Source organism: Staurois parvus, unplaced genomic scaffold (genome assembly GCF_062004578.1).
Source record: "Staurois parvus isolate SC_StPar_1 unplaced genomic scaffold, SC_StPar_1.0 ptg000582l, whole genome shotgun sequence".
NCBI lineage: Eukaryota > Metazoa > Chordata > Amphibia > Anura > Ranidae > Staurois > Staurois parvus.
Window position 1 is genome coordinate 1,151,696 of NW_028318378.1, and position 12,111 is coordinate 1,163,806.

The 12,111-nt window shown below is 42.5% G+C and overlaps 1 protein-coding gene across 1 annotated transcript in view; it reads right to left on the bottom strand.

Annotated features, from left to right (window-relative positions):
* Positions 1–9,694: 9,694 nt before the first annotated feature.
* The window catches only part of LOC149450118 (uncharacterized), a 49,561-nt gene continuing 47,144 nt past the window's right edge, over positions 9,695–12,111 (bottom strand). Inside the window, 1 exon segment of the mRNA XM_089692350.1 lies at positions 9,695–11,335. Within this exon segment, the coding sequence (XP_089548476.1) occupies positions 10,346–11,335 (990 nt within the window). The 3' untranslated portion in view covers positions 9,695–10,345.

Here is a 12,111-nt window from a genome sequence, read left to right on the forward strand (position 1 = left end):
TATATCATCCCTAAAATACATAAGAATCAAGAAAATCCTCCGGGTAGACCTATTGTTTCCGCCATTAATGGTCCCTTAGATAAAACAGGGAAATACATTGATTTGTTCCTCAAAGATATGGTCCCTAATCTATCTTATGTAAGAGATACCAAAGATGTTTTGGCTAAAATTGAAAATTTAATAATAAATGAAAACTCTATTCTAGTTGGAATAGATGTAGAATCACTTTACACATCAATCCCACATGAATGTGGTTTGAGATCGACTTTCTACTTTCTTGATAAAACATACCCCACTCTGGGGGGACAAAACAAATGTATTAGTGAGTTACTGGATTTTGCATTACGACATAATTTTTTCCAATTTAACAATACCTTTTATCAACAGATTAGAGGTACAAGTATGGGGGCACCATGGGCCCCGGCCTATGCCTGTCTGCATTTAGGTTTTTGGGAGGAGCAGGTTGTCTTCAGGTCAGCAGGGTTTCTTGCACATGCCCAGATTTGATTGAGATATATTGATGATATCTTCCTTGTATGGAGAGGAACATCGGAGGAATTAAAACTTTTCATGGAGGAGTTAAATCAAAACTCCCTGAATATTGGACTTACATATGTGTTTGATGAAAGATGTATCTCCTTTCTTGACCTGGAAATTAGACTTGAAGACAAAAGGCTCCTTACTAAAACGTTAAAAAAACCAACTGCAGCCAATACCTTATTAGAGGCCAGAAGTTATCATCCACGTTCACTGATCACAGGAATTCCGGTAGGACAGTTCCTGAGATGTCGAAGAAACTGCTTGAACATTAATGACTTTAGGATGGAAGCGCAGGACCTTTATAAAAGGTTTAGAGAACGGGGATATTCTCACTCTCAGATTAGAAAAGCTCGGAGACGGGCATATCAAACTGACCGTAAGAGTCTATTGTCCCCAAAAAAGGAAGAGAAGGTTAAACTAAGTGAACAACCTGTTAGAATGATAACTCAATTTGGAGCTCAATGGCAAGCTGTGAAACAAATATTAGAAAAGCACTGGAAGTATCTAACCCAATGCCCCAAACTGATTGTAGGTGAGCGCCTCCAAATGGTAGCAAGAAGAGCACCAAATCTTGGTGACCTCCTTATTCATTCCAACTATCAACCGTTAAAACAAACAACATGGTTGAAGTCACGTACAAAAGGGATGTATAGATGTGGAAAATGTCAGATCTGTAAATTTGTGGATCGCACAGATTTTTTCTGTGATTTAAAAAATAGCACTCACTATAAAATTCAAAGTCTTATAAACTGTTGAGATGTTGAAAGTTTATTAGACATTACTAAGATTATATAGGATACAGAAATAATAAGGGAGGGGGGGAGCGAGTTCTAAAACTGTAACTTGTAAGTTTCCATCACGAGCTGACTACATGAAACATGACATATACATTTCTTGGTATAAACTGTTTTTGCTAGCTTTCTGAGAAATAGCTGGGCAAAGACATTGTCAGGGTCATGTTATCTTTTGTTGATACATCCTTCAGCAAACTAAAACAGTTCCATTAAACTTCTAATATATCTGCAAAAACCTAACTTAATACTTAAAATGGCGTACATCAACACAATGGAGGTTCTCTAGATCCTTTCAATCCCCTCTTAGATCATGAACATGATCTCAATTCTTTACCTCATTCATCTTTTTGTACATAGCCAGATAACCTTCATTTGTATTTTGCAGCTTGGTAGCTCTAGCAATGCAATATAATGAGCATTTAAAACATAGATATAAAAATAAAACAAAAAACAATATCATGACTATTCTTACAGCGATACCTTTCATCCATGAAAAGACGGAACCAAATCCTGATCCTAACCAATCAAACCAATCATCCATCTTTTCCTATAGCTCTAGCTTCTTCCATTAAACCATCTACCTGTTCCCTGTGTTGCTTTATTATTTCATAATAATCTGGAACAGTCATTGTGGTATTATATATCCAAGTACAACATTCAGAATCCTCTGTCATCTCACACAGACCTGTCAGAGCAGCACTCATGCTTTCAATAGCTAATTCTTGCATCTCCAGCTGTTCTCTAATAGCTCTGGTCTCAGTATTTAGCAACCCCATGTCCTTAGAGTTCCTCTCCAGTATATCATCAATAATGTTTGTGTCATTATTTATTTTGTTCATGAGTGTTATTCCCCATCCCGTGTAGGTAGGGAACCATGACCAAACCTTATCACCTGTAGAGAATAGATCTACCTTTTCTTGTTTGGTTTCCCTTCTCTGTCTCAGGGTTAGTTGGTGTTTTGGGTATGTACTGGCTTTTACCTGATGTTCCTTCTGGTCTATAGCTGCCATGATTGGCACTAATTGGGCTACATAGCACCAGCCCTGGACATTACTCGGTATCCAAGGGTAACAGATCTTACCACAACAGATATAGGTATTGTTTTCCAAGGAGATCGACAATTTTTGTATTGCAGAATGAAATTCAGGGGTGACAACAAGTGTGAAATAAAAAAGAAGTTTTCCAAACATAGTTTTCCCCACATTGTCTTGTATCCCTTCTAAACTTTCATTCAGAGCTCTACCATTTACTTGCCAGAGTTTCACAGAAGAAGTTCCATCCCTCCTTCCAGGATCAGATATATTTAATATGGACTGAGAGCACATTCCCTTTCCCTTGTGGGAAGTATTCCCCAGTCTAAAACACCAATCGGGGAGTTGAGTGACTCCCAGAGTTGGAAAAGATATGGTGGCATTAGAAGTAATATTGGTCAAACCAATACTTACATTCCCTGTTATTAACAAAAATATTTTGACTGGAGCGGCCAGAAGAGGAATTTCATATGTGCTCGGATGTAACTTACTACAGATCCAACATTTATCAGAACCTGACTTTTGAGCATAAGATTTAAACTGCATCATCAACATTTTCCTGAAAAGGATTGTTCTCTTCAAAACTTCTTTTTGACTTTCTTTCACTTTTGGTTATCTGGGTCCCATTTAAATCTAGTCCTTGACCACAGATACCTTTTATTAGACCCAAGTCCTCAGGGTGATAAATACAGTTAGTTAGGATCCATACTGGCAGGAAAAAGAGCAGTCAGTGTGCCCAATAGGACCCAGATCTTCAAAGCACCATGAGGGGAAGTAAGGAATGTCATCTTCAGGGTCTTTTTCACTTACTTCACCCGCTCTTTGAAGATTTTCCTCTCATACTTCACCTCCTTTTTCCATCTCGTGTTTCTCAGGTGTTTGCTTCACCTTCTTCACTCGACTAGCATGGATCCAGGACTGGGAATTCTCCACCAGAACAGCTGTTCTGGTAACCACTATCACCGTAGTAGGCGGTCCAAAGGGGTAGCCTTGCTTCTTGTCTTTAACGAGTTGGCGGACCACAACCACATCTGCCACTTGGAAAGGGTGTGTTGGTTCCTGAGAAAATAAATGAGAGGTGCGAGCAACATTTCTTTCAACCTGATGTAAAGTCTGAATCAATTTTCTCACATATTCTTGTTGTACCAGGTCAAGGTCCCCTCTTTCTAACATAAGTGGCTGTCTAGCCCAAGGAGTGGGGAACGGTCTTCCCATTAATATTTCAAAAGGAGATAACCCTGTAGTCTTCTTAGGTGTCATTCTTACCTCTGCTAGAATTGCAGGTAACATCTTCTTCCAGTGGGTATAGGTTCCTCCAGTGGCCTTCCTCAACTTATCCTTAATTGTCCTGTTCATCCTTTCTACTATACCCCAACTTTGAGGATGATAGGGAATATGACATTTCCAATCTAAGTACATTTACCAGGTCTTGGCATACCTTGGCCACAATGGCTGGTCCGTTATCAGAATTTATCTGCAGTGGACATCCCCATCTGGGTATTATCTCCGGTGTAAGAATTCTGACTACAGTTTGTGCATCTTCTTTATTAGTGACAAATGCTTCCACCCATCTGCTGAACATATCCACCATTACCAACAAAAACTCTTGCCTCTGTCCTGTTTTTGGCATGTGGGTAAAATCTATTTGTAAATGGGTGAAAGGTGTAGTTGGGTACACTAGATGCTGGTGTTGTGATTTCTTTGGGTTCTGTGGATTGTTCCTTATACATGTAATGCACCTGGAAACATATTCTTTCACCAACCTAGATAAACCTGCAATGTAAAAATCCTGCAATAATGTTTCACATGTTGTTTTCCATCCTCTATGTCCTAGACCGTGGTACTGTGCAATGAACAATGGGGCACTTGACATGGGAATGCATGGTTTCCCCTCTAAGCACACTAGACCAGAAGCTGGATCTAGTTGTGCTCCAGAACCATTCCAGTCTGCTAGATCGATTTTTGTAGCAAATGTTTGTAAATCTGCATACATCTGGTCATGTGGGGTGGTTGTGACTCCTGAAGTGGGCATAGACATCTGCTCACTGGCCACCTGTTGTAATGCAGCTTCCTTTGCTACCTTATCTGCTAATGCATTTCCTTTGGCAATATGATCTCTGCGATTTGTATGTGCCCTGCAATGAAGAATGGCTAATGTTTTTGGTAACTGTATGGCTTTGAGTAGATCAGATATCAGGGAAGAGTGAGATATGGTTTTGCCATCAGCAGCAATGAATCCTCTTCTCTCCCAAATGACCCCAAAATCATGTACAGCACCATGGGTGTACTTGGAGTCTGTGTAAATGTTGACATCCTGCCCTGCAAATAATTGACATGCTCTTGTAAGGGCAATCAGTTCGGCTGCTTGGGCTGACTGATATGGGATTGGCTTTGCCTCGAGTATTTTGTCAGGAAGTTGCACAATGGCATATCCTGCATGGTAAGTATTATCATTTGGCCTAGAACATGAGCCATCTACAAACACATCTGGGGCCCCATGAAGAGCCACAGCTGACATGTTGGGCCTAGGGGAAGTGTCTTGCTGTATGTGGGTTATACAATTGTGTTCTGGTGCCACTTCATCCTTTTCCCCCTTTAGCCCCAGTAGGGCATTCAAAATTGGAGCAGGACCTGAATTTGCTGAAGAATATTTAATAATCAAGTTGGGATCAGATAGAAGAATCACTTCATATCCGCTCAACCTTTGTGCTGACAGGTGTTGAGTGTGTATGTTTTTCAGTAGTAAGGACACTTGGTGTGTGGTGTGTAGGGTAGTTTCATGTCCCAATGTGAAAGAAATAACCATTTCTACCACCATCACGCAGAATGCAAAAACTCTCAGACAAGCAGGCATGCCCTGAACCTGAGTTGGCACTACTTTGGAAAAAAAAGCTACAGGGCGGAGCTTGCCTCCATGTTCCTGAGCCAGGACCCCCGCCATGGTTGTACAATTTTCCCCCGCATACAGATGAAACATCTTCTTATAGTCAGGTAGTCCAAGACCAGGGGCCGTTACCATAGCATTCTTCAGGTACACAAAGGCATCAACCATTTCATTTGACCATGTGAGAATGTCAGGTGATTCTGAAAGTGTGGCAGACCTCAGAGTGTGATCATAGAATGAACAATCAGGTATCCATTGGCGGCAGTAACCAATCATACCAAGAAAAGTTAGCATGTCCTTTTTTGTTTGTGGGCGGGGCAGACCCACGAGAGCCGCAGCTCTTTTGTGACTGACATTCCTCTCACCATGACTTAGAGTAAACCAAGGTATTCAACCTGTTTTTGGTACCATTGCAGTTTCTTTTTAGATGCTTTGTGACCATTCGCTGACAACCATTCTAACAGAGACCAACTATCCTCCTGACTGGCCGCCTGACTTGAACTACAAATCAATAGGTCCCACATACAGTCATGGCCGAAATTGTTGGCACCCTTGATATTTCTCCAGGAAATCATGTATTTCTCACGAAACGTATTGCATTAACACATGTTTTGCTATACACATGTTTATTCCCTTTGTGTGTATTGGGACAAAACAAAAAAAGGGAGGAAAGAAAGCAAATTCGACATAATGTCACACAAACCTCCAAAAATGGGCTGGACAAAAGTATTGGCACCCTTTCACAACTGCGGATAAATAAGAATGTTACAAGCATGTGATGCTCCTGTAAACTCACCTGGGGCAAGTAACAGGTGTGGGCAATATAGAAATCACACCTGAAAGCAGATAAAAAGGAGAGACGTTCACTTAACCTTTGCATTGTGTGTCTGTCTGTGCCACACTAAGCATGGACAACAGAAAGAGGAGACGAGAACTGTCTGAGGACCTGAGAACCAAAATTGTGGCAAAATATCAACAATCTCAAGGTTACAAGTCCATCTCCAGAGAACTAGATTTGCCTTTGTCCACAGTGCGCAACATTATCAAGAAGTTTGCAACCCATGGCACTGTAGCTAATCTCCCTGGTCGTGGACGGATGAGGAAAATTGATGAAAGATTGCAACGCAGAATAGTCCGGATGGTGGATAAGCAGCCCCAAACATGTTCCAAAGACATTCAAGCTGTCCTGCAGGCTCAGGGAGCATCAGTGTCAGCGCGAACTATCCGTCGACATTTAAATGAAATGAAACGCTATGGCAGGAGACCCAGGAGGACCCCACTGCTGACACAGAGACATAAAAAAGCAAGACTACAGTTTGCCAAAATGTACTTGAGTAAGCCAAAAGCCTTCTGGGAAAACGTCTTGTGGACAGATGAGACCAAGATAGAGCTTTTCGGTAAAGCACATCATTCTACTGTTTACCGAAAACGGAATGAGGCCTACAAAGAACAAAACACAGTACCTACGGTAAAATATGGTGGAGGTTCAATGATGTTTTGGGGTTGTTTTGCTGCCTCTGGCACTGGGTGCCTTGACTGTGTGCAAGGCATCATGAAATCTGAGGATTACCAAAGGATTTTGGGTCGCACTGTAGGGCCCAGTGTCAGAAAGCTGGGTTTGCGTCCAAGATCCTGGGTCTTCCAGCAGGACAATGACCCCAAACATACGTCAAAAAGCACTCAGAAATGGATGGCAAAGAAGCGCTGGAGAGTTCTGAAGTGGCCAGCAATGAGCCCAGATCTAAATCCCATTGAACACCTGTGGAGAGATCTTAAAATTGCTGTTGGGAAAAGGTGTCCTTCCAATAAGAGAGACCTGGAGCTGTTTGCAAAGGAAGAGTGGTCCAAAATTCCGGGTGAGAGGTGTCAGAAGCTTATTGATGGTTATAGGAAGCGACTGATTTCAGTTATGTTTTCCAAAGGGTGTGCAACCAAATATTAAGTTAAGGGTGCCAATACTTTTGTCCAGCCCATTTTTGGGGTTTTGTGTGACATTATGTCATATTTGCTTTTCTGCCTCTGTTTTATATTTGTTCCAATACATACAAAGGGAATAAACATGTGTATAGCAAAACATGTGTTAATGCAATACCTTTTTTGTGTGAAATACTTGATTTTCAGGAAAAATATCAAGGGTGCCAACAATTTCGGCCATGACTGTATATAATGAGGACCGAACCATTGGGAGGGGTCCAGGACCTCAGTGTGGTCTGGAGGGCAAGTGAGTAGACTGCAGGCAATCTACAAAACCCTGGGGCATTCTACACCAGGTCATCTGGCAATTTCAGAATATAAATACAAATAGCGCCCTCGTCTGGTGGTCCACAGGAACCAAAAAAAATGCATTTGTTAAATCAATCACTGTAAAATATTCTGCATCGGATGGAATGGAGGTGAGGAGTGATGGCACATCAGGCACTATTGGGGCTAATGGAACCACCAAATTATTTATGGCCCTCAAATCTTGTACAAACCTGTAAGAGCCATCCGGCTTCTTAACAGGATTGATAGGTGTGTTGTAAGGAGAAACAGTTTCTTCTAAAATACCTGTCTCTAAAAATCTTTCCACTAGAGGAGCAATCCCTTCCTCCTTCTCTGGCGACAATTTGTATTGCCTCTGTTTGTAGGGCAATGCCCCTTCCTTGAGTGTGACTCTGTATGGTGTACATGAAATCAATCCTACATCCATAGAATTTGTGGCCCAAACTGGATGTGTATCAGGAGGGGATGTAATGTGTGAGGGATGACTCTCATCATTGAAATAGGTGGGTATAATAGGTACTTTGGAGGATCTGGCAACAATACCTCCTTCTGATGTTACTCTCAGAGAAATCCCTAAAATTCCCATAAAATCTCTCCCTCTCTCTGGAATGGGTCTGTACTTCCCATATCTTCTGTCCAGCCTGCCATACAATCCACCCAGCGATTTATTAAATAATCCATTCCACAAACTCTAGCAACATAATCCTTACAATTTTCTCCCTTTTCTGGGGGACCTGGTGGGTAACTACCTCCTTGACCCATATTTAGACAGTGGATAAGATTATCTATCTTACCTTTTTATAATCTTATTTTGTTCCACACAACAAATTATCTTATACTTCTATGCGACAGAAAGAAAAAGCAAAAGATAAACAAGAATCTGCTCCACAAACTTATTAACCTTTTGATAACTTCCCAAAAGTTATCTCTTCACTGTTCTACCTGTTAGGAATGGGCTCAGCACAGGTGGTGCTGGGGCTCACCTGCCTTGTGGGCTGCAGTACCAGTGCTGGCCAGCGGGTGCTCTCAGCAGCCAGAATCTCACTTCTGCAATCAAGCCATCACCTGAGACTGATTGCAGGAGGTGTATTTAAGCAATGGCCAGGCCTGCAGTCAGTGCCTTGGTGTTTGTTCCTATGAGCCCCTGTATCTGCATTCTGCCTGATCGTGACTCTGCTAGAACTCTGCCTGCACTGACCCCGGCTATTCCTGACCACTCTCCTGCCTGCTCCTTGGTACCGTCTGCCCGATAGTTACTGACCCTGCCTGACTGTGTTTGTGTTCCCGCACATATTGTTATTTATTGAAGGTTTGGTTTTTGCACTGTGTACTGTATAATCTTAATAAATTATATTGTTTTATACCATACTTGAAGCCTGCGTTTCCCTGTGTCAGTCAGGAAAAAATGTCACCAGCACACCGAGGATCACCAATATGGGTCCAAAGGTTTTAATAAACCATCACATAGTTACAGCAAGGCAACGTTTCGGAGTCTCGCAGGACCCCTTCATCAGGCATGTGACGTCACATGCCTGATGAAGGGGTCCTGCGAGACTCCGAAACGTTGCCTTGCTGTAACTATGTGATGGTTTATTAAAACCTTTGGACCCATATTGGTGATCCTCGGTGTGCTGGTGACATTTTTTCCTTGCTGATTTTGTTCGGTTCCAGCCGATGGTCACTGCAGCACCCACTCATACACACAGCCATTTTTAACGCAGGAACGTGTGCGTTTGGATCATATACGTGCTTCCCTGTGTCAGTCCACACATCTCTGGTCATACCTGGATCCCTAACACTACCAAAGGACAGTGTGTTCTACCAAAGAACAATCTGTGTTTTACCAAAAACACTCTTTTTTTATATATATATATAGTGCACTCTTTTGTAACGCTATCAAAGAGTTAAGTCTGCTTACCAAAAGTAGCTGCAGGTTATCACGGGTCTATATAGACAATACAGAATGATTCAAGACCTTCCCTCAACACAGGGCAAGAAAGAGCTTTTGGTCATAAAAAGACAAAAGGTTTACTTACCAAGTGAGGTGGGTGGTCATCCTGGGCCAAGCCCCCAGCTGAAAGGATGATTTTCTTATCCCCTCAGAGACCCCCGGTCTGTGGAGAGATTCCTGGTTTATCAGCAGAATTCTGGGAACACCCCTTGAACACGGAAATAACGGCAGCTTATGTTCAGAGATGTTCAAAGTTTATTAGACATTACTAAGATTATATAGGATACAGAAATAATAAGGGGGGGGAGCGAGTTCTAAAACTGTAATTGTAAGTTTCCATCATGAGCTGACTACATGAAACATGACATATACATTTCTTGCTAGCAAAAACAAGCTAGCAAAAACTGTTTTTGCTAGCTTTCTGAGAAATAGCCGGACAAAGACAATGTCAGGGTCATGTTATCTTTTGTTGATATATCCTTCAGCAAACTAAAACAGTTCCATTAAACTTCTAATATATCTGCAAAAACCTAACTTAATACTTAAAATAGCGTACATCAACACAATGGAGGTTCTCTAGATCCTTTCAGGCAGGACTCCATTTTTATTCTTCTCCTATCAATGGCCAACACGGTCGCAGACTTCATCTATGTCTTTGGGGACCTCTGATCTCCTTATGAACTGTTTCTTCCATGATGAAGATCAGCCATGGAGTATATCTGAGGTGTATATCAGGGGGTGCTTCTTCCCCACATGAGAGCTGGGATGTCCAGCAACATTCATCTAGAAGACATTTCCCGCACTCCAGGCACTAATACACCTCCAGGGTTGTGTGGGACCCCTGATGTACAGGAAGACAAGACTTCAGTGAGGAACATTTCCCTCACTCAGGACAGGAAAGTGGCTTCTCCCTTGTGTGAGATCTCTGATGTCTCTTAAGATTGGACTTCACTGAAAAACATTTCCCACACTCAGGGCAGATATACGGCTTCTCCCCCATGTGCAATCTCTGATGTTTGTAAAGATTGGACTTATCAGAAAAACATTTCCCGCATTCAGAACAGGAATAAGGCTTCTCTCCTGTGTGCAGTCTCTGATGTGTGTCAAGATGGGACTTCCCTGAAAAACTTTTCCCGCACTCAGGACAAGAATATGCCTTCTCCCCCGTGTGAGAAATTTGATGTGTATAAAGATGTGACTTCACTGAAAATGATTTCCCACACTCAGGACAGAAATGCGGCTTCTCCCCCGTGTGCAGCCTCTGATGTCTGTAAAGATGGGAATTGTCTGAAAAACATTTCCCGCACTCAGGACAGGGATATGGCTTCTCCCCCGTGTGAGATCTCTGATGTGTGTAAAGATAGGACTTCTGTGAAAAACATTTCACACACTCAGGACAGGAAAATGGCTTCTCCCCAGTGTGCAATCTCTGATGTTTATAAAGATTAGACTTCACTGAAAAAGATTTCCAACACTCAGGACAGGAATATGGCTTCTCCCCCGTGTGAGATCTCTGATGTATGACAAGATCTGACATTTCTACAAAACATTTCCCGCATTCAGGACAGGAATACAGATTCTCACATGTGTGAGATCTTTTATGCATAGTAAGTTTGGATTTAGAACAGAAACCCTTCCCGCATTCAGAACAGGAGAAGCTCTTCCCTGTTGGAAGGCCGGCCTGGTCCCGCACAGTCTGAGGTTCCTCAGGATACGAGGAATCCGATGGTCCATCTACACTGGGTGGTGCCGGATGGACATTGGAGGGAGCCGGGTTTTCTCCTGGAATATACTGTGTGAGGTCCTCATCTTCTACTTTCCAGTCTGGAGACAAAGTGAGACAATCCTTGGAGGTTTTCCTCATCTCCCGGTCATGGACTAAAATACAAAGACAAAGAGGATTACTAGACAGGAGCTGATTGGTTCCCCCAAACCAGGACTCCGCCCACATCAGGCAGCTTGGTCTCTGAGGAGCTTACAATTCCACCCTCAAGGGAACTAGGAAATGGCTCCTCTGATCTCCTACCAGGATATTTCTTTATTCATGGACCTTAGTCAGAGAGTGAGGAAACAACCAGAACTGTCTTTTATAGGAGGGACAGTGATGAGGGGATTATAGGACGAGGGGCCCCACCCCCTCTATCACTCATCGCCATCTTCCCAATGTTTTCCTATGTTTATATATAGCAGTTGGAAGAAGATAGAGAGCAGGGGTCAGGAGTATGTAATGTACAACATAGAGTATATAGTGCAGGGGTCAGGAGTATGTAATGTACAATATAAATTATACAGTATAAGGGTCAGGACTCATAATATTGGTATTCAGTAATCAGTGGAAGATTAAATGTTTACTGTAGACAAGTTGCAGAGATCCCACACCGCTGCCTCCCATCTCCTGAGACTGCACTCAGTGACTTGGGTCTGAGACACTACAGACATATCCCTCCACCCGGCACAGCCAGCAGACCACAGAGCAAGGAACCCTGGGAGAATTGTTCTGTCAGAAATCTTACTAGACCCAGGCATGGGGCAGAAGACCCAAAGCACACACCCCAGGTGCCTAGGTCTAGTAATGTCTATGGTGAAATGAACATCTTTCTGACAGCTGAACCCCAGAACCTCCATAAATCCAGTCTAGATACATAAATT